The sequence below is a fragment of the Chlorocebus sabaeus genome, chromosome 24 (genome assembly GCF_047675955.1).
Source record: "Chlorocebus sabaeus isolate Y175 chromosome 24, mChlSab1.0.hap1, whole genome shotgun sequence".
In the NCBI taxonomy this organism is placed as follows: domain Eukaryota; kingdom Metazoa; phylum Chordata; class Mammalia; order Primates; family Cercopithecidae; genus Chlorocebus; species Chlorocebus sabaeus.
The window spans coordinates 78,326,294-78,349,216 of NC_132927.1; the positions used below are offsets into that span (position 1 = coordinate 78,326,294).

General features: G+C 50.2%; 1 protein-coding gene and 1 pseudogene across 1 annotated transcript in view; one reads left to right on the forward strand and one right to left on the reverse strand.

Moving 5' to 3' along the window:
• Positions 1-16,048: 16,048 nt before the first annotated feature.
• DYNC1H1 (dynein cytoplasmic 1 heavy chain 1) overlaps positions 16,049-22,923 on the forward strand; it is a 91,243-nt gene continuing 84,368 nt past the window's right edge. Inside the window, exon 1 of the mRNA XM_037984524.2 lies at positions 16,049-16,452. Coding sequence (XP_037840452.1) covers positions 16,197-16,452 — 256 coding nt within the window. The 5' untranslated portion in view covers positions 16,049-16,196. The remainder of the gene's footprint in view (positions 16,453-22,923) is intronic.
• On the reverse strand, positions 20,527-20,775 carry LOC119619090 (cytochrome c oxidase subunit NDUFA4 pseudogene; annotated as a pseudogene).

The following is a 22,923-nucleotide window of genomic DNA, read 5'->3' on the forward strand; positions in this document are numbered from 1 at the left end:
GTGACCTGTCTGGTGTAGTCCTGGAACAAGGTTTTTGCTGCGGTGGGCAAGGGCCAGAGAGACCTCGTTCTGACACCAGGGTTCGGAGACTGGCGGGCCTCGGAAGAGCAGAGCTAGCGCACTTCCGACCTGGCCCTCTGCTCGCGGCCTTGGGCAAGGCGGGTTCGGTCACTTGCTAAGGAAAGAGCTCAATACGTCATGTGTTCCTCTCCCAGTGACTTGGACCTCGGTTCCCTCTCTAGTGAAGTGGGCACAGTGTGGCCCGAAAAAGGGTTCTCTGGGGCTTGCTTGCCTGAGTTGGGACGCGTGGAAATGCCCTGCCGAATATGGATGGGGCGATGGCCTCGCGGGACGGAGCAGCCCAGGAAAGCTGTCCGTGGACTGGGTTGTGGAGCCAAGCTCCAGGGCCTCGGCTGACTTAGCGGCCAGTCGTACGTAGTGGGTATGCGGCGGGCCCGACGCCACCAGTTGTGGACCACTGACTTTTGTCATCTTCACGACCTCAGTGAGGGTCAGAAGTGTCCGCAAGCCCTGTAAGCGAGGAGAGGCCTAGCTGAGGGCGCACAGCCTGGAAGTGGGGAAACTAGAGCTGGACCCTGCTTGACCCACAGACCCTCCGCCGGCTTGCTCTTGCGAGGCCAGAAGCGAGGGTTGGCGAGCCAGCTGGGAGTACCCACCCTCTCCATGCCTGGTGGCGTCACCCAAGCCCCAGCGACACCCCGGCCTGCCCAAGATACTGGTGACCCTGGAGGCCGGGGCCCTGGCTTCTCAGTCAGGGTCTTCTCCCCACAGCGGCAGAGCTGTCTGGTGTTTTGAGCCCTTTACACCAGGGGCAAGAGGGCTGCAGGCCAGAGCCAGCAAAAGAGGAGAAGCAGAAGGAATGAGAAACCTAGAAGCTGGAACGAGAAGGAGGGGGTGAGATGGGCAAAGGCCCAAAGAAAAACAACCCCCCCCTCCCAAGCTTAGTTCATGTAGCTCTATAAATATCTATCGAACACCTACTGGATGCCAGGCACTTTTCTAGGCACTGGGTAGCTAGCGTTAAACAAGAGGCAGAAATCCCTGCCTTCAACAGAATCTATGCTGTGTGGAAGTAAGTGATACAGGGAAAAGCTAAAGATGGGGAGAGAGGTGGGAAGGGTATAGAGGGCGGGAAGAAATTTACAAAAGAGGCAGGGAAGGCCTTACTGGGAAGGTGACTGAAGGAAGTGAAGGAAGGGCATTGCAGGCCAGGGGTTCATTGTGTGCAAGGGCCCAGGGGTGGAAGTGATCACGCAGTGATGTGAGCGTGGGTTTGAGTCAGAGAGGTAATACGTGGCCACCGAAAGGACTCAGTGGCATAAAGCCATTGCAGGATTTTAAAGACTGACCTGGTCTCTGCATTGTAGCGGGTGTACTCTGCTGGTCTGTTGAGAATTAACTCTTTGAGACCAGAGTAGGGGCAGAGAGCCCTTGGAGGGTGGGGGGGGCTACAGAGATAATCCAGAGATGAGGGTGGCTTGGACCACAGTGGCAGCAGTGCAAACAGGGGAAAGGAGTTGGGTTTGGGAGGTATTCCAAAGGTAGAATTGGATGCATGCCATTCCAGATCACCAACCGTAGGCCGACTATCCTGGAAACCTTTCTTCCTCTTCATGAAGGCACCTTCCCTTCACTTTCACTTCAAGTTACCATTCCACAGAGGGACAGAAACTCAATCTCAGGATCCCACCCTTCAGTTCTGGGGGTTGTGGCAGCCAAGTCATGGGTGGCGTGGGTGGGGAGTCTGGTCCCCTGTCACCTTGTCCATCTCCACTGGCATCTGTGGAGGCCATCTCACTCCAGGAAGGTCCACTCGGGGCACAGCGTTTCCCACTCCACATCTAGCTTCCCTTCAGCTGCCTCCACACCCTGCTGCCTTGTAACTACCAGTTGGTCTCAGGCCTCCTTCCCAAGCAGCCCCCAGCAGCTTTCTTGCTGTTCTCACTGAGCTGGACACCTCTCAGGAGCAAGAAGGAGCTATGCCCTTTGCTCCCAGAACCCCAAACCACCCTCAGTGTCTCTATCATCTTTGCCCAGGCCAGGGCAGCTGCCCCTGTTCAAGCACCTAACCTTCCTGCCTGTCCTCTGATTCTCCCATCCCTGACCCCACCCTGGCCTGTGGGATATTCCCAGAGAAACTTTGGCTCTGGTGTATCCACTTCCCTCCACACCGTCCATGGCTCAGCTCTCAGCTCCGAGGCTGCCCCACAAGGTTATGCAGATGTTTAGTGAGCCAGTGGCGGTGAAATTGGCACATTGCCTGTCCTGGCTTGGACCTGCATACAAGAGGTGGAGAGGTGCTTTTCCTCATTTCCACAAAGGCACCTCTGAGCCACCATGGGCCTCGTGTGCTCACAAACCTCTGGAAGGTCAAAAGCAAGGAATTGGCTCTTGCTCTTCTGTGTTCTGTTGTAACAGTCCCTGCTAAGAGCCATGGCAAGCTCTGGCCTAGCTCCCTGAATGTGGGGAGGTTTGGAGGGGAAATTATACTGGTTCATAAAGAAAATAGTACCCCCTTTCTTTGCTGGTAAGTCCCTCTGAAAGGGAAGGAATGTTGTACCATATCCCAACACCCATGACCTGGGGGCCCCAAGAGGCTCAACAGTGACAATTTTGACTTTCTTTGTTAAATAGATATTACTATATAATTTTTTTTTTTTTTTTTTTGAGACAGAGTCTTACTCTGTCACCCAGACTGAAGTGCAGTGGCACGATCTCGGCTCACTGCAACCTCTACCTCCTGGGTTCAAGCGATTCTCCTGTCTCAGCCTACCGAGTAGCTGGGATTACAGGTACGTGCAACCAGGCCCATCTAATTTATGTGTTTTTAGTAGAGACGGGGTTTCGCCATGTTGGCAAGGCTGGTCTCGAACTCCTGACCTCAGGTGATCCACCCGCCTCGGCATCCCAAAGTACTGGGATTACAGGCGTGAGCCACCACGCCCGGCCTATAGTCATGATTTTATTTATTTATTTATTGTGAGACACAATCTCCCTCTGTTGCCCAGGCTGGAGTGCAGTGGCGCAACCTCAGCTCACTGCAACCTCCACCCGCTGGGTTTAAGCGATTCTTGTGCCTCAGCCTCCCAAGTAGCTGGGATTACAGGCATGTGCCACCACACTCAGCTATTTTTTGTGTTTTTAGTAGAGATGGGGTTTTGCTATGTTGGCTAGGCTGGTCTTGAACTCCTGTACTCAAGTGATCCGCCCACCTATAATTTTTTTTAAGTGATAAGGTCTCGTTCTCTCACCAGGCTGGAGTACAATGGCATGAACACGGCTCACTGCATCCTAGATCTCCTGGGCTCAAGCAATCCTTCTGCCCTGGCCCAGGAGTTGCTGACATGAGCCTCCACGCCCAGTGTGTTCAGATTTTCTTCGTGTTTCTTTTCTGTTCCAGGATCCCGTGCAGGACACCACATCGCATTTAGTTGTCCACCACAATTTTAATTCTGAAGGTGTAGTATTAAGAGAGGAGGCTAAAGAAGCACATACTTGCTGAATTTTCCCTTCGTTATATGCTGCAGATGGCAGCAGCAGCTTGTGACTGAGTTTCAGCATTCTACCTGATGGGTGACAGCTGAGCAGGCACTAGCAGGACGCTGGGGAGGGTCTTCACCTTGCATAGTGTCCCTTCCCACACTGCCCGTTGAGTTGGGAGTGGTGGGGAGTTACTGTTTAATGTGTACATAATTTCTCTTTGGGACGACAAAATGTCTGGAAATGGATGGTGGTGATGCTTGTACAACTTTACAGATTTACTTAATGCCACTGAATTATACACTTCAAATGATTGAAATGGTAAATTTTATTCATCATTTATCACAATTTTTTTAAAACCTCAAGAAATAGGCCAGGCACAGTGCCTCACGCCTGTAATCCCAGCACTTTGGGAGGCCAAGGTGGGCGGATCATGAGGTCAGGAGATCGAGACCATCCTGGCTAACACGGTGAAACCCCATCTCTACTAAAAATACAAAAAAAAAAAAAAAAAATTAGGCCGGGCACGGTGGCTCAAGCCTGTAATCCCAGCACTTTGGGAGGCCGAGGCGGGCGGATCACGAGGCCAGGAGATCGAGACCATCCTGGCTAACACGGTGAAACCCCGTCTCTACTAAAAATACAAGAAAATTAGACGGGCGAGGTGGCGGGCGCCTGTAGTCCCAGCTACTCGGGAGGCTGAGGCAGAAAAATGGCGTGAACCCGGGAGGCGGAGCTTGCAGTGAGCCAAGATCATGCCGTTGCACTCCAGCCTGGGCGACAGAGCGAGACTCTGTCTCAAAAAATTAAAATTAAAATCTCAAGAAATAAAGATGCAACTTAAGGCTTCTGCTTTTTGCTTTTCAGTAAAGGAAACTATTTTTTTTTTTTTGTCTGTTGCTTGGAAGCCTTTTACATTCCTCAAGTAAGGTTCACCCCCAGAACGGAGTTCCGGGATCAGTATTGATGGGGCTAGAGCACCACCATCATTGCTACTGCTAATGACAATGGCGATAGCAACAACAGCAGTGATTGATCGATCATCGTGCTAGCAGCTGTACCACGTGGTGCCATCTGTTCTTCACACAGCCCCAGGGCAGGTACGCTCACAGGAACATAGCACAGGGTAGTTAAGGGACTCATCCAAGGTCATACAACTGGGAGTGGCAGCACCAGGATCCTTCCAGAACCAGAGCTCTTTCTCACCACCCATGTCAGTGCCAGCAAGGCCTCCCAAACTCCTCCAAAATCACCTCAATAGCAGAAGAGAGGTATCCTTGGCCAAGCTCAGGAGGGAGGCTGCCAGCTGCCTGTGGAATAAGCCCTCTGGTCCAAATGAGGACTAGCAAGAGGAAGGGCTGTTTGCCTTCTTTAAAAAGATTACAGTAGTGACTGGTGTTTATTAAACACATACTATGTTCCACAACAGTGTTCTCCAGGCTGACGTCACCTGTAGAGCTCTAGCCCCACAGATGCTCCACCGACAAGTAGTTTCATAGCTGGGCACAGTTTTGCGCACCTGCAGTCCTAGTTACTTGGGAGGCTAAGGTGGGAGGATCACCTGAGCCTGAGAAGTCAAGGCTGCAGTGAACTGTGATCACACCACTGCACTCCAGCCTAGGTGGCAAGAGTGAGACCCCACTAAATAAATAAATAAATAAATAAAAATAGTCTCATAGCCAAGTAAGTTTGGGAAGGGCCTCCTAGAGGATTTGAAAGGAGCTGCAGTGATGACACCCCTTCGGCTTCGTCTAACTCAGTGATTCCCAAATCTCTTTGGCCCCAGCAGCCCATTTTCTTTGCAAGATCCATCAACAGGCCTCAGGCCTCCAAGTTGCTATTCACAGGCTGGCTGAGCAGTGCTACTTTTTTTTTTTTTTTCTTTTTGAGACAGAGTCTCATTCTGTCACCCAGCCTGCAGTGCAGTGGCACAATCTCAGCTCACTACAACCCCCACCTCCCAGGCTCAAGCGATCCTCCCACCTCAGTCCCCCATCACCACCCAGTAGCTGGGACCACAGGTATACACCACCACGACCAGCTACTTTTTACGTATTTTTTATAGAGACAGGATTTTGCCAAGTTACCCAGGCTGGTCTTGAACACCTGGACTCAAGCCATTTACCAGCCTTGGCCTCCCAAAGTGCTGGGATTATAGGCGTAAGCCACTGCGCCCAGCCTGAGCAGCGCTCCTAAACAGGGTCTCGCTGTGTCTTCCCCTCATGCTCGAGGAATGGAAGTCAAGTCTAGAGAGGTCAGTGGCTGATCCACAGCCCCCTACACACTCCACTTAGAAAATAAATGCTGAAGAGTTTTAATGTACACAAAAGGTAGTTACAGGCTGGGCACAGTGGCTCACATGTGTAATCCCAGCATCTGGGGAGGCTGAGGCAGGAGGAGCGCTTGAGCCCAGGAGGTGAAGGCTGCAGTGAGCTATGATAGTGCCATTGCACTCCAGCCTGGACAACAGAAAGAGACCTTGTCTCAAAAGCAGGAGAGACAGAGAGAAAGAAATAACAGTTAGAATAAGGCTGTCTGGCAGCACCAGGGGTTTCTGCAGTGATAAGGGAAAGAGTAACACTATTTTCTGATAAATCCTTTTGTGTTCTGTCACCTTTAAGGGTGAAATAGGGTTTTGTTTTGTCAATAAGAATGTCGGCCGGGCGCGGTGGCTCAAGCCTGTAATCCCAGCACTTTGGGAGGCCGAGACGGGCGGATCACGAGGTCAGGAGATCGAGACCATCCTGGCTAACCCGGTGAAACCCCGTCTCTACTAAAAAATACAAAAATCTAGCCGGGCGAGGTGGCGGGCGCCTGTAGTCCCAGCTACTCGGGAGGCTGAGGCAGGAGAATGGCGTGAACCCGGGAGGCGGAGCTTGCAGTGAGCTGAGATCTGGCCACTGCACTCCAGCCTGGGCGACAGAGCGAAACTCCGCCTCAAAAAAAAAAAAAAAAAAAAAAAAAAGAATGTCAACATGTCCCCCCACTGCCATGGTGAGAAGTGACCGCGGTCCTGAGGCCCAGCAAAGTCCCAGTCTTGCGGACACAGACAAGCCTCTGGGAACTTCGGATTGCCTGGGAAATATGCACATCCTTTGGAGTAAAGTGGGGAGTTATTTCTTCAAAGTGAAGCTGGGTGTGGTGGCTCACGCCTGTAATCCCAGCACTCTGGGAGGCCGAGGCGGGCAGATTACCTGAGGTCAGGAGTTCGAGACCAGCCTGGGCAACACAGTGAAACCCTGTCTCTACTAAAAAGACAAAAATTAGCTGGGTGTGGTGGCAGGCGCCTGTAATCCCAGCTACTCATGAGGCTGAGGCTGAAGAATTGCTTCAAGTCCGGGGGGCGGTGAAGGTTGCAGTGAGCCGAGATCGCGCCACTGCACTCCAGTCTAAGCAACAAGACCAAGACTTGGCCGGGCGTGACGCTTGTTCTAGGCAAGTGACCCAGGTCATTCCAGGGTGTCCAATCTTTTGGCCTCCCTGGGCCACGTCGGAAGAATAAGAATTGTCTTGGGGCACATAAAATACACTAAGGACAGCTAAGAGCGGGGAAACACAAAATCACACAAAATCAAATAAAATGCTTTAGGAAAGTTCACAATTTGTGTTGGGCCACATGTGGGCCGCGAGTTAGACAAGCTTGCTCTAGGTGGTTCCAGGCCTTCCTGTGTGACCAGCTGGCGAGGCAGATGGAGGAGATTCTGCTGCTGCCTCTCCATCAGTCCTGGGAGGAAAGGTCTCATGGAACTAAGGGAAGCGGCTACGTTAATATCTGCCAGCACCTGCTCGGTGCCGGGCCCAGCCCCACATGCCAGGACAGTGGGCAGCTGCAGGTGCTGTGCGCTGGTGGGGGCCTGCGGGTGTCGGGATGCGCTGGCCCGCTGCTGCTGCGCGGGCATCCCGGCTGGGCTGTTGGCATCCGGCTTTCTGCACTGGACGCTGCCGCCCAGAGAGCTCGTCGACGTTTGGGAGAGAGGGAGGGAACGTTGGAGGATTCCCAGCCCTTCTGCACGGGGTAAATGGAAGGAGAGGACCCGGCCCATGCCCCTTGGTGGCTTGAAGGCTCTAGACACAGTCGGCCTCTGGATTCGAACCCCTACTCCACCTCCTGTTATCTCTGAGACTTCAGCAAGCTACTGCCCTTTCCAAACCTGTTCCTGCCCTTTGCATTGCGGAGTTAACCCATCTGGTGGATCTGGGGATGCTGGACAAAGCCGTTAGACGCCCCCGGTGCGTGGTGACGACGCAGCCGGAGACGCAGGCCTCTCCCTCCAGCAGCGGGGTGTGCCCGCAAGTCCGCCGTCTCCAGTGTATGCAACCGTCTAGTGTCTGTCCAGGCTCCCATTCCACGACTCCGAGATTCCACGACTCTGCGATTCCACGACTCCGCGATTCCACGGCCGGCACATCCCAGGATTCAGTTTCAGGGTTCTGCCCTTTCCTGAGTCAGCTAAAGCACAGCAGGGACAGGCTCTGTCTGGGGAGAACGTGCTGGCCCAGGTCATCTGTCATCTGTCACACCAGTATTGACGCAAGAAAAGCATCAAGACTTTTTTTGTCTTTCTCTTTTTGAGACAGCGTCTCACTCTCGCCTGGGCTGGGGTGGTGTGATCAGGGTTCACCACAGCCTTGACCTCCCAGTGCCCAAGCAATCCTCCCAGCTCAGCCTCCCAAGCGGCTGGGACCACAGGCCCATGCCACTATGCATACCTAATTTTTTGTAGAGACGGGGTTTCACTTTGTTGCCCCAGCTGTTCTCAAGCTCCTGGTCTCAAGGGACCTTCCCTCCTCAGCCTCCCTAAGTGCTAGGATTACAGGCATTAGCCACCGTGCCTGGTCCCTGCCCAAGCGTTTAAACACATGTAATTTTATTCAGAAGCCTTACTGAAGCCTAGAGGCTGCCCAGGCCAGGAGAAGTCTTTGAGAGAGGTACTGTCAGAATGCTCCAGAACAGCATTTCAGATCATAGCTTATATCCAGGTAGTGGAGGTTCAGTGCATGCAAAATCACATCAAAGTCTGGGTACAAGAGTATCTGTTTATAGGCCGGGCACAGCGGCTCACGCCTATAATCCCAGTACTTTGAGAGGTCGAGGCAGGCGGATCACAAGGTCAGGAGTTTGAGACCAGCTTGGCCAACATGGTGAAACGCTGTCTCTACTAAACATACAAAAATTAGACTGGGCGCGGTGGCTCATGCCTGTAATCCCAGCGCTTTGGGAGGCCAAGGTAGGCAGATTACGAGGTCAGGAGTTCGAGACCAGCCTGGCCAACATAGTGAAACCCCATCTCCACTAAAAATATAAAAATTAGCTGGGCGTGGTGGTAGGTACCTGTAATCCCAGCTACTTGGGAGGCTGAGGCAAGAGAATCACTTGAAACCCAGAAGGCGGAGACTACAGTGAGCCGAGATTGTGCCACTGCACTCCAGCCTGGGCAAAAGAGCGAAACTCTGTCTAAAAAAAAAAAAAATTATATACAAAAATTCGCCGGGTGTGGTGGCACACGCCTATAGTCCTAGCTACTTGGGAGGCTGAGGCAGGAGGATCGCTTGAACCCGGGAGGTGGAAGTTGCAGTAAGCTGAGGTTGTGCTACTGCACTCCAGTCTGAGTGACAGAGTGAGACTCCATCTCAAAAAAAAAAGAGAGAGAGAGTACATCTGGTTATAGATTGTAGATTTATAACCACATCAGGTTATCATCAGCACTAACCCCGTCATACATTATCTTATGTGCAGGAAAAGGCAAGGCTGGGGCCATTTATCTTTTAAGGATAGATTGACTCCAGCAAGACACGTGGGCTTGTGCTCTGTCCCGTTTTGTCCTCAGAGAATCTGAAGAGGCAGGGCTTTGTGAAATTCTGTTGGCAAGCAGAACTGAGTGCACATGGCTTCTTACACTTGCTACTTTGTCTCCCACCGGTTACCCTGGCCCCCTGGTCCCACACCTCTTCTGCTGCTCCTGGCCTCAATGGGTAGGAGGGCCTGTTTGGCCAGCCTGCCTGGGGTCTTGTCACCTGGGTGCCAGCTCCCACTTCGCCAGCATTGCTCTCCAGGGGCCGGTGGGCAGCAGGGCCCCCTCACCTGCCTCTCCTCACCCCAGCCTGGAGAGTCTTCTTGTGGCTCCGTCACCTCCTGCTTCTCCAGCATGCTTTGCCTACATGGGGGATTCTAACTTTCTCCTTTCTCCCCCATATGCCCTTTTACTCTCAAGGGCTTGGACTTTTGGGGGGGAAAAAAAACCAAAAGCCTGAAAGACCAACAGGCACCTTCCACTTTCAGTCCTAGAACCACAGACCAAGCGAGGCTCCTGCATGAACAGATAGGAGGAACATGAGATGGAGGGAGAAAATCAGTCAGTATAGGCAGTCCCAGCTTTGTATGGGTCCAATCTGTATGGACAAGATTTCCTTATCACGGTTTAGTTCAATAACACCAGTTTCCCAGCAACACGGTTCAAGTACCAGTTACCATGGTAAATTACCTGTGAGTAATTGAATAAAATACAAGCTTTGCGGCCAGCTCTTCAGTCCACAAATCACTGCATCATAAAAGACAGAAGCACGTTATGATCCATGGTCAATTACATCACTGACCCACAGAGGTGAATGTGTGATAAAAAGAAATAAAATGCGATAGCCCTGGAGCAAACATTCCAATCAAATATAAGTGAGGTCATAAGAGGAAACAGCTGCAGGAATGAAGGTGGACGCTGCCACCGGCCAGGGGCTCCAGCAGTGCAGCCAGAGGGGTGGAGTGAGGGCGGCCTGTCCACATAAATAAGGAAACAGCTGAGATGAGAAGGATGATGATGTCCTAGGGGGTGTGATGCCAGCAAAAAAAAAAAAAAAAAAAAAAAAAAAAAAAAAAAAACTCACACGAAAGGAACTCTGGGAGATATTTTGCAACTCTGGAAGTGCAAAGGATAAAATGTGATAAGCTGATCCAACTAGAAAGGAGTGTGGCAACTCACCAGGGCCCAGAGAAGATGCTTGGCCCTGGCCGGGCGTGGTGGCTCATGCCTGTAATCCCAGCACTTCAGGAGGCCCAGGCAGGCAGATCACTTGAGGTCAGGAGTTCCAGACCAGCTTGGCCAACACGGCAAAACCCAGTCTCTACTAAAAATACAAAAAAAAAAAAAAATTTCGCCAGGCATGGCGGCATGCCTCTGTAATCCCAGCTACTCAGGGGGCTGAGGCAGGAGAATCGTTTGAACCTGGGAGGTGGAGGTTGCAGTAAACCGAGATTGTGCCACTGCACTCCAGCCTAGGTGACAGAGTGAGGCCCTGTCAAAAAAAAAAAAAAAAAAATTATCAGTGTTTCTTATGTTTTAAGTTAGAATGTACTAAATGAATATTTATTTTACTATTTTTTAAAAAATAGAGACAGGGTCTCTCACCCAGATGGGAGTGTAGTGGCGCAATCATGACTCACTGTAACCTCAAACTCCTAGTCTCAAGCAATCCTCCTGCCTCAGCCTCCCAAAGTGCTAGGGCTACCAGCGTGAGCCACCATGCCCAGCCAATAAGGATATTGAAGACTTGAACACTTTCAACCAACATGGCCTAATTGACATTTCTTAGAACATTCCACCCAACAACAGCAGAACACCGCCTTCTAAGGTTGGGAGTCAACACGTGGCTGTATTGAAAATCCACGGAAGACTTGGGCGGGTACAGTGGCTCATGCCTGTAATCCCAGCACTCTGGGAGGCTGAGGCAGGAGGATCCTTGAGCCCAGGAATTTGAGAGCAGCCTGAGCAACTTGGCAAAACCTCGTCTCTACTAAAAATAACAACAACAAACGAACAAAAATTACCTAGGCGTGGTGGCATGTGCCTATAGTCCCAGCTACTCAGGAGGCTGAGGTGGGAGGATCATTTGAGGCTGGGAGGGAGGTTGAGGCTGCAGTGAGCCATGATTGTGCCACTGCACTCTAGCTAGGTTGACAGAGTGAGATCCTGTCTCAAAAAAAAGAAAAGGGCCGGCTGCGGTGGGTCACGCCTGTAATCCCAGCACTTCAGGAGGTCCAGGCGGATGGATCACCTGAGGTCGGGAGTTCGAGACCAGCCTGACCAACACGGAGAAACCTCGTTTCTACTAAAAATACAAAATTAGCCGAGTACTAATTTTACACATGCCTATAATTCCAGCTACTCGGGAGGCTGAGGCAGGAAAATCGCTTGAACCCAGGAAGCAGAGGTTGCAGTGAGTGGAGATCGTGCCATGGCACTCCAGCCTGAGCAACAAGAGCAAAACTCCATCTAGAAAGAAAGAAAGAAAGAAAGAGAAAGCAAGAAAGCAAGCAAGCAAGAAAGAAAGAAAGAAAGAAAATCCAAGGCTAGAGGGGCGCTGAAGAGGGCATGTTGATAGAACACAAAGCCGCCAGGGGGCTTGGGCCCCTCCAACTTTTAGAGGTCACAGAGGAGAATGGAGAATGAACCTTGGTGACGAGGAGGATCTGGAGAGTGCGGCCACCAAAAGCCAGGTGAAGGTGGTGTTCAGAGAAGGAGGGAGTGCCGGCTGCATCAGTGTGTCCACGGGTCAAGCAAGATGAGGACTGAGAACTGGTCACTGGATTTGGCCACACGGAAGCCACTGGTGACCTTGCCAAGAGTGCCTGTCCATGAGTGTGGGGATGGGGTGGGAAAGGCAATGCCCACATATGCTTATTCTCGAGGAGTTTGCTGGAAAGGGCAGCGAAGCAGTGGAGAGGTGCTGGCAGTGGGCTACGGTAGGGCTTCCTTGTTTTCATTTTAAAGAAGGGATAGAATAGTTCCGATATCAGTGGAAAAAATCTAGGCGGGAGAGAGAGCATCTGGGATCAAGGGGAGAATTTTAGAGGTGATACCCTGAGAGGAGATGGAGCCCAGCACACCCAGGGAGTAGTGGTCCTGGCTGGGGACACCGACAGCTTTTGGTAAGAGAAGGGGCCACACACCACCAGAGGGAAGGGCCAGGGCAGTGTCAGAGGTTTTGAGCGTCTGCAGGCAGCCTGGGTTAATCCAGGGGTCAGGAGAGCCAGGTGGGAATTGTCTGCCCAGGTAGAGACAAGATTCACGTCTTCCCCATGGGCAGTGGGGTGCAGGCTGCCATTTTCCTTCTGGTCATTGTCATTACTTGTTCTGTGACCCTGGACAAGCAAGCCAGGTGACCTTGGGAAGGTGAGCCTGCTGGCGTCACCAGGATGGTTGGGCAGCAGGCTGGGGAGATGGGCCCCCTACAAGCAGAAGAAAATTCCATGCGACACGTCCTCCTCCGCCACTAGACGGCGCCAAGAGACCGTTCTGTTCTCACCACGCGCTTCAAACTCCAACCTGCTGGGGTCAAAGCCTCCAGGAACCAGATCTGGCTCAAGTCTCACCCTGAAGCTCATTTGACAAGGAATCAAGACAGAAAGGGGGTGGATCCTGGAATGAGCCTCCTCAGAAAGCGTCCTGTAGCCCTGTGAACCCTGTGAAGTCCCAGCCTTGCCCTCCAGCAGCACCCTGACAGCCCCAGAGATGTGGCCAGGAAGGTCCTGATCCACAGTGCACCCCGTGTCCTCATGGCCACCGCTAGCGCCCCTTCCTCAGGGTAAGGCATTAGTTTCACACCCACCAACCAAGTGCACACTTTGGTCCAGGCCCTGCTGGTGCTGAGAATCCCGAGAAGCTTAGACCTCCCTGCTGTCACAAGTGGGGATGAATGAATGAATGAACGAATGAGCCCAAGATGGAAATTCTTTTTCTTTAAATTATTTATTATTATTTTTATTAGAGACGGGGTCTCACTCTGTCCTGCAGGCTGGAGTGCAGTGGTGAGATCACAGCTCACTGCAGCCTCGACCTCCACCTCAGCCTTTTGAGTAGCTGGGACCAAGGGTGTGCGCCACCACACCTGGCCCAATGTGGAATTTCCAGGGAGTGGAGGGGAGATCCTGGGCATAGAGCCCAAAAGGGTTGGGGCAGCAGTGGTTCCTCTGAGGGGGTTGGTCCTGCCCGAGGGTTTGGAGAGGGAGAGGAAGGATGGTATGAAACTGGGCACCTGACTTGAGACTTGGACTCAAGGAGACATTGTGTATGGTATTTTTAAGAGAAGGGTGGGAATGTATGGGATCTCATCCATGCAGACAGTTCATCACTGGTTTCCGACAGGATACAAGTGCCCTACCAGCCACTATCATCCCACATCAACCTAGAACGAATTCTCTCTCCAGCTTGCCCTGCCCCCTACCCTGCCCAGAGTCTGTCCAAGCAGACTCTACTACAGACAGGAGAAAGCTGAGGCAGCAGAACAAGAGATGGGAGAGGCCAGGTTTGGGTGAGGGGCCCTACCCCCACCAAGGTCAGCTTGGGGTGTGCTGGAGCCAGAGTCCTGTGCCAGGAGGCAGAAGGAGCACTTCGAAAGAAGCTCCCCATACCCTTCAGCCCTGGCACAGCCCAGCCAGCCACCCAGGTAATGCACTTAAAGTGCTCAGCACCCAGGCAGTGTTGACCGCTCTTCTCATTATATATTAAATACAACAAACATCTTTCAAGAACAAAAAGCAAGCATGTTTGGTCCATTTATGAATCCTTGTACACTGATTGCTCAGGTTCCTTCAGTTCCCATCCAGTTAGAAATAACAAACATGTTTCATTTTGAGCCTATTCTACAGGGTGGCAAATCCAGAGCCTGCAGTTTGTTCTCTTGGCCTGGGGCCAGGTTGCAGATGTTTGAGTCCTTTGGATCCCTGAGTGGCTGCGTCTCCCAGCCTGGTGCTGACTCACGGTGCAGCCGGCATGCAGCCTGCCCATCAGCCAGGTCCCTGCAGGTTTCTGAGTCTCAGATGGTGGATGGCCTACTCAGAGTTCACTGACCTGCACCTAATAGAGTTTCCACTTTGCCCCTCTTTCTACCCCTAAAGTACATGTGAGGGGAAACCCTCTGCATAGTGCCTAGCACACAGCGAGCACTCAGCGTTCGCTGTCAGTGGTGTGTTATTATTATTCATTACCATTAGGATCATTGCACAAATTCATTGCAGTCGCCTATTTATTTTTTCTGGGAAGATTATTCAGAACTGCTTGGGCACATTACACCAGGGTGGACTGATGGAGAGCAGGAAGATGGGGTATTAATCTGTCCCCTCTTTCACATGGTCCTTAAAGACAAGAATCATCTGATTAGTCTCCGTGTTCCAGCAACCCCCTGGGACCCAGCAACCGGTAATTAGGCAAGGAATAAGCTTATTGTATGTTTCACAGTTTTTCAAAGATGATTTGGGAGAATCAGATCATACCATCATCATTCCACCAATCAGGACTTAGCACTGTGACAGTGCACTTTACTGTTAAAAAAAAAAAAAAAAAAAAAAAAAAAAAAACGCCATTTCTTCCCTCTCTCCACCCAACTTAAGAAAGAAGTTATGAATGTGAACTTTCAAAGGCCAACTACTACCCCTTAGAAGAACCTGCCATCTCTAAACTACAAATATGGGCAGCCTGGATTCTATTTTTTTATTATTTTACAAAATTTAAAATTTTTAAATATACACAGACATGGGGGTCTCACTATGTTGACCAGGCTGGTCTTGAACTTCTGACTTCAAGCAATCCTCCCATCTCAGTCTCCCAAAATGCTAGGATTACAGGCGTGAGCCACCGCACCCAGCTGGGCAGCCTGGATTCTGGCCCTTATGTAGTCATGGTGTAGGGGAGGAGGTGGTGGTGGGCCAGAACTAGGGGGAAACTTGGTGGGCAGGCAACCCAGCCCCTGCCTTGTACGGACTCAGACACTGAGGCCCACAGAATGACAGTGCCAGCTCTAGGTGGCTGGAGGAGCACCACTGCTGGAGGTAGCTGTTCTCAGTAGGTCTCCCTCTTGGTCCTCATAGCGACCTTGGGGACAATGATTTTTGTCATTAGGAACCAGATCCCATCACAGCTTGGTTTTACCTACAGTGAAGGTGTCATTACTGGCTTAACCTTACACTGCCCTGAAGGCCCCCTCCCCACTTGTCGCTTTCCAGCCTGGCAATGGGACCCTCTGAGCACGCCCCTCATCTCCTCCCCCTCTGAAAAGTATCCTCAATCTCCCTGTCTATATCTAAAAACACATCTGTCGTGCCTATATTTTGGTACCTGATATGTAGTCATTCATTCATTCAGTGAGAGAACATTCAATGAGAGGTTAAGGGCTTAGAACAACACCGGGCACAGGCTAAGCGCTCACTAAACGTTAGCTCTCGCCAATAACATCACGCATACACTATAAAGTTTCTCTGGCTGTGTGCTATTCGCTGAGTCCACAGCAGTGAAGAAGACAGACACGGCCCCAGACCAACCTCGCCGAGCCCGGGCACCGAGCCAGGACGTTGAGCCAAGTCCGCATCTCTAGAACTCTCAGTGCGGTGGATGTGGGCCCCGCCCAGCGCGGAGACTACAAGTCCCAGAAAGCTGCGCGGCGACCTAGCCGGGGCCGCCCCGTACGCATGCGCGACGCCGTGACTCCAAGGCCGTGAGCGAGCGCGGGTGGCTGCGGCGGCTGCGCCGGCGGGCGGGGCGGGGCCAGCTGGCAGTGGGTGCCTTTAGGGCGGAGCCGGCTCCGGCTTTCCTTAGTCCGCCGTGGGCTAGCGGACGGTCCTGCTTCCGGCGGCCGTTTCTGTCCCTTGCTCGCTGTCTCGCTGAGTCGCGGCCGCCTTCTCATCGCTCCTGGAGGGTCCCGAGCGCGGCGCCATGTCGGAGCCCGGGGGCGGCGGCGGCGAGGACGGCTCGGCCGGCCTGGAAGTGTCGGCGGTGCAGAATGTGGCGGACGTGTCGGTGCTGCAGAAGCACCTGCGCAAGCTGGTGCCGCTGCTGCTGGAGGACGGCGGCGAGGCGCCGGCCGCGCTGGAGGCGGCGCTGGAGGAGAAGAGCGCCCTGGAGCAGATGCGCAAGTTCCTTTCGGATCCGCAGGTCCACACGGTGCTGGTGGAGCGCTCCACGCTCAAAGGTGCAGGGCCGCGGAGGGCGGGGTCGCCAGGGCCAAGTCTCGCGGAGGGCAGGGCCTGCCTGGTCCTCCGGGGCCGCAGATGTCCCTGGGATGGGAGGATCCTGGCGGCTGCAGATGACCCCGGGATGGGCAGAGCCTGGCGGCCGCAGACGTCCCGCCGGCCGGGTCCCCAGGGCCGCAGACGCCCCGCAGAGGCCGACGCGGCGCCCGGGGCTCGCCCTCGCCACACGCACTGCCCGGCCCGGAGCCCCCAGGGCGCCCCGCTCCTCGTCGCGGGGAAGGGAGAGGAGTCCCCGTCTGCCGTCACCCAAAACAATGGGGTCGCTTTGTCTGCTCGGGCCTCTCAAGATGGCCGAGTTGGGTGGAGACAGCGTCTCCCTGGGCTGAGCGCGGGCGAGGCCGCATCCCTGCCTCCAATGTCACATGAGCTTTTCGGTTTCGATTTGTGTCCAGGCCAAGCGGCCTTCAGGAGGGATGTGTCGGGGACAGACCTGCGGAGCTGGGGGCAGCCGGGTTTCTGGTTCTGGAGGAGGTCGGGCGGGTGGCCCAGCCGTGCCTTGTGGGGACCAAGAGGCCGAGGCCCACAGAGCGATGGTGCCAGCCCTGGGCCTGCGAGCATCACTGTTGTAGGTAGATGCTCTCACAGCATCCTTGCTGAACGAGTGTATCCTGATTTTACACCTGAGGAAACTGAGGCTCAGGTTGATTTCACCCAAGGTCACCAGCTAATCCTAGTCCTGAGACTAGACTCAGTATCGCAGTTCCCTGTCCACTGCTTGTTTTCACTGATCATACCTCATATTTGTTTAATGCTTCGATGATCCTTATGATAACCCTGTAATATTTGAGTCTAATTTTACAGATTTTAAAAAAAGGTTCAGGTTAGGCTTCTAGCGGGGGGAAGAGGCAAGAGTTAGCATATTCCAACTGTCTCCTCAAATAATGATCTCCCACCAGCAAGATTACATTCATCTAAGTCTGGGGCTTGCCTGCAGGCAGGCTTTCTCATGGATTCATTACATCCACTTTGTAGCCCATTACAGCCACTTTGGGTGTGGCATGTCCATCTAAGAACCCAAGGATGATGTCCAAGGTTAGCCTCTAGGAATTGGAGATTGTCTAAAAATGTTTGCCAACAAGCTTCTTAACATTTCAAAAAACTGTATGGTTCTGTCAGTAAGAGAACCTGTACTGTCTGCCCCATCCTTAACACACACTGTGTTTCTGATAGTTTGTTTCTTTCAAAGGCTATTCTTACTCAGAAGATGCTTCCCTGTAGCCTTGGTTTCCTGCCAGAGATTAGCAGAGTGTAAAAGAATATTTTTTTGTTATATCCACATGGAATGTTCAAGGCAAATAAACCATTTGAGCATATTTAGAGTATTAATGTTGTTGAGGGTGGTTTACTGTGATGTTTGGGGTTATGTATTCCTGAGTGGAAGCCACAAGAGTTAAAAAAAAAATTAACTCATCTACTCTTTTTTTTTTCCCAAAAAAACGTACATAGTTATTGTAGAAAATGTAGTATACAGCATATGTAAAAATCACTGGGAATTGTTTGACCCAGATGTGATCACTGTCAGCATTTTTGGTCTATGTCTTTGTGGTCATTTTTCAATGCCTATTCGTTATTTTATTAAAATATATTTTAATCTGCATTTTTAAAGTTAATTGTATTTTGAGTAGCTTGACCATGGCTAATCCTTGATATTTTTATTGCATAGTTTATGTGTTAGAATCAGTGATTTTATTTTATTTTTTTACCTTGGGTCACTGTTTCTTTTTATGAAAAAAAAATGTAAGTTTTATACTTTGCTTCTAGAGTGATCACCAGTAATTCGCTTTTTCCAGGCGTCTTAAAATTGGATGTTGCTAAAATTATTGGGGTGGGGGACTATGTTTATGTAGTACACTATCTAGTACAAATTCTCTCTATGTTTTCTTAGGGGTACCTTTTTTTCTTTCAGCAAAACAAACATTCAGGTATCCACATCTTGGCTCCATAATGACTTGCACTTTTGAAAGTTGACTAAGGAATGAGACTATCTAAAATTGAAATCCTACCTCATTTCTGTATTTATAACAATCCTTGAAGTATTTCTACCAATTCAACCTGTCTGTAGTTTATTTTTCACTTACAAAAACCTAAGGAAAGATTTTAAAGTTAATCCAGTTTTATGATAGATGGTCTCTCTGTCTTATTAGCAGCCTGGCTACACTAGGACACCTTAGCTATAAGTAGAAACCCGGCACTTTTGGTAGGAGGGCTTTCTTCTCGATGGCTTTTATGAGTTAGCTTTGGCATTTGTACATTTAATCAAATATGTGCATCCAGTAGTTAATTACAGTGAAAAGACAGGCTTGCATTAATATAGAAAACAGAGCTGAATTATTTAAACTGAATAAAGATCACCAACAATGAAGTAATGTAATTTAATGAACAGTAGAAATTACTTTTATTTATTTTATTCGTTCCGCTTTTTTTGTGGAAAACACTTGTAATTGAATATGGAAACATTTTTATGTGAAACTATATATTTTTGTTTGTTCGTTTGTTTGTTTTAGCTACCCCAGCTAGCGATAAACTTTTGTAGTTAAAATGCAGCATTGAGCTGGGTGCAGTGGCTCACACCTGTAATCCCAGCACTTTGGGAGACCAAGGCAGGAGGATCACTTAAGGCCAGGAGTTCAAGACCAGCCTGGGCAACACAGCAAGACCCCATCTCTACAGAAAATTAAAAAATAAGCCAGGCATGGTGGTATATGCCTATAGTCCCAGGTGCTGGAGAAGATTGCTTGAGCCCAGGAGTTTGACGCTATGGTGAACTAGGATCACACCACGTTGCTCCAGTCTGGGTAACAGAGTGAGACCCTATGTCTAAAATAAATCAAGTACAGCATTACTCAAAGTATAGAATAAATGTGAACTTAACAACTTATCTTGACACTGAGGAATTGGAGAGTTTGTGGGAAAAAGGGATTGTTAAGTTATAGCTCTCATTTTAAAAAGAGAAACATTTCTATAGTTCCTGGCCGGTAGGAAATTATCTTCCTCATAGTATACTTAACAGTATGGTGACAAAACAGGTGTTCATTACTTAACGAGCCATTTTATGTTAATGATGTTTTTGTAGCATTTTTTACCTCAAGAACCATTTTTTGGTTGTATATCCCCGTTGGTTGGGTATACTTCAGTTTGCAGCTGATGGAACTGACGTTTCCATGACTTGTCTCTGCTCTCCAGCTTGTTCATGACCTGCCTGGAATCGGATGCTAGGTTGGTTGGTCTGTATGAGCGCGTGTAGTTTGGGTTGTTTGTTTTCGGTGGGGAGAGGGTTTTGTTTGGTTTGAGACAGGGTCTCACTCTGTCACCCAGGCAGGAATGCAGTGGCACAGTCATGGCTCATTGCCACCTCGGCTTCCTGGGCTCCCAGTTCATTTTCTCATTTTTTTATGGAGATGAGGTCTCACCATGTTGAACCCAGGCTGGTCTCAAACTTCTGGGCTCAAGTAATACTTCCACCTCCACCTGCCAAAGTCCTGGGATTACAGGTGTGAGCTACCACACCCCTCTTGTTTGTTTAACACTGCAGTATTTGAGACCTGGAATTTTTTTTTTGAGACAGGGTCTCACTGTTGTCCAGGTTGGAGTGCAGTGGCACAATCTCAGCTCACCACATCCTCAACCTTCGGTCTCAAGCGATCCACCCATCTCAGCCTCCCGAGTAGCTGGTATACAGGCACACGCCACCACGCTTGGCTCATTTTTTATTTTTTGTAAAGGCAGAGTCTCCCCATGTTGCCCAGGCTGGTCTTGAACTCTTGCACTCAAGTGATCCTGCTACCTCAGCCTCCCAAAGTGCCGGAATTACAGGCGTGCGCCATGACATCCAGCCTGAGGATTTAATTCTAAAGGGTGAAGAAATGTGATTTAATCAATGTAATCTCCAACACAACATATCAACATGATTTCATGCATTTAGAGGAGAAATGTTTTCTGGTTAAGTGGAAAATTGTGCTGATGGCTTCTGCAAGACCTTCTTTCTAAAGCAGCTTTATAGTGAAACATTTTATTTAGAAATCTGGACCTTCTTTCTTCAGTTTACTGTAATCCACATTCACTGAGTAGAACTCGTATTGATCCCTGTGACCTGGTTTGTTCTAGGGCGCTCAGTTCTTCTTTCTGTCCCAAGTAAAATCTGGATTGAGCAGTGCCAGATACAGGCCATACAGTGTTGCTCCAGTACCTCCAGCTCCAGCAGACACAGAGACGGGGAGCAGACTCAGATGCTTCTTGGCCTGACCGAAGATCTGGCAGTGCATGTTTGCACCAGGGGCCTCCCGTTCAAAAGGAGAGAACAAACCTAGCTACCAGGCTCTGGACTCAGTGGTATCCGCACATCAGGGAGGCTCTTACTGCCCCATGCCGTCACACTGTGGGACACACGGTCTGCAGCAAGATAAATTTGAACGTGCAGTGTAGCATACTAAACGAAATTTATGTACAGCAAAGGGAATACAGTTATCACTTTTTTTAAAAAAAGGAAACATGGATGAAAATTGCGTGTCAGCATTGGAGAAGGTCAGATTGGGAGCAACAAGAGAGATTTAGTCCAGCCCTCATCTTTCATGAGTGAGGAAACCAAAACCCTAGGATTTTAAGACACAATTGGGAAAAGGATGTTCTAAGGAGGGTTCTGAAACCTAAACACTCATCTCTGCAGTGCCTTGGTATCTGTCATTTCTTTTGAATTAGTAGTAACTTGAAAAGTACCAAGTCTTAAGTTCCTTAGGTGTTAATAACTTACTAGGTTTTTAAAAATTCTTTCTCTTTTCTTTTCTGGAAATACCAAAATGAACTCCAGTTTACATTAAATATAAATATTATATGGGGTTTCGTGCTCCCTTCATACTCCTAATGATGTTACAGGGAAGTCCTCAGGTTGAGAAGAATGCTCTGACTTTCTCACCATGTTCTGAGCCTTGTACCAGAGCAGGGAGTGGTTATGGTGAAGAAGTCATGGCCCCTCAGGAGGATGAAAAGGTGGACGTCCATGTGACAAGAGAAAGCACCAGAGACAAGAAAGGGGAACACTAAGGAGAAAAAGGGAGGCCATGTATAATAGTGATTGACCAGAATAATGTGGTATTAGTATGTTTGGGATTTATTTATTTATTTATTTATTTATTTATTTATTTATTTTGAGATGGCATCTTGCTCTGTTACCCAGGCTGGAGTGCAAGTGGCATGATCTCCACTCACTGCAACCCCTGTTTCCTGGGTTCAAGTGATTCTCCTGTTTCAGCCTCCTGAGTAGCTGGGATTACAGGCATGTGCCACCACATCTGGCTAATTTTTGTAGTTTTAGTAGAGATGGAGTTTCACCATGTTGGCCAGGCTGGTCTCGAACTCTTGACCTCAGGTGATCCACCCGCCTCAGCCTCCCAAAGTGCTGGGATTACAGGCGTGAGCCCCTGTGCCCGGCCCACGTTTGGAATTTTAAAAGGGAAAGAAGACAAAAGATAAAGAGAACCCCCGGAACATTTAACATGCAATTTACTAGTACCCGTGGCCAAAGGAAATGAATGGCTTCGAGACCAGGAAGAGACTTGCTCTCTGGCTGGGAGAAAGTTTGGGAGGAAGAGTACATGAGTGAATGAGCAAGGGTGCAGGAGTTGGGCAGCCTCACCTGGCACTTTACCAGTGTGCTTTGTCCCTTTTTCAACTGCCCTTTCACCAAACTTTGAGAGGGCGTGCCCTGTCTACTCAGGAGAGGGCCGTATCATTCTTTTTTGAGTGCAGTGGTGCAGTCTCAACTCACTGCAGCCTCGGTCTCCTGGGCTCAAGAGATCCTCCCGCCACAGACATGCACCACCACGCCCTGCTAAGTTTTGTATTTTTTGTGGAGATTGGGTTTCACCGTCTTGCCCAGATGGGTCTCAAACTCCTAAGCTCGAGTGATCCACCCACCTTGGCCCCTCAAACTACTGGGATTACAGGCAGGAGCCACTGGGCCCAGTCGAGAGTGATATAGTTCTTAAGGTAATCGAAATTGCATAGTTTTTATATTTCATTAAGACATAATGCTGGCTGGGTGCAGTGGCTCACACCTGTAATCCCAACACTTTGGGAGACTGAGGCAGGCGGATCACTTGAGCTCAGGAGCAAGACCAGCGTGGGCAACATGGAGAAACCCTGTCTCTACAAAAAATACAAAAGTTAGCCAGGCGTGGTGATGGCACACCTGTAGTCCCAGCTACTCAGGAGGCTAAGGTAGGAGAATCACTTGAGCCCAGAGAGGTCAAGGCTGTGATGAGCTGTGATTGCACCACTGCACGCCAGCCTGGGTGACAGAGTGAGATCCTGTCTCCAAAAAAAAATAAAACAGATGTAATGCTTACGTAAGTCATAGTTTAATGATACAAATTACTACTAGTTTGAAATACATTAAACTGTCTTTGAATAAAAGT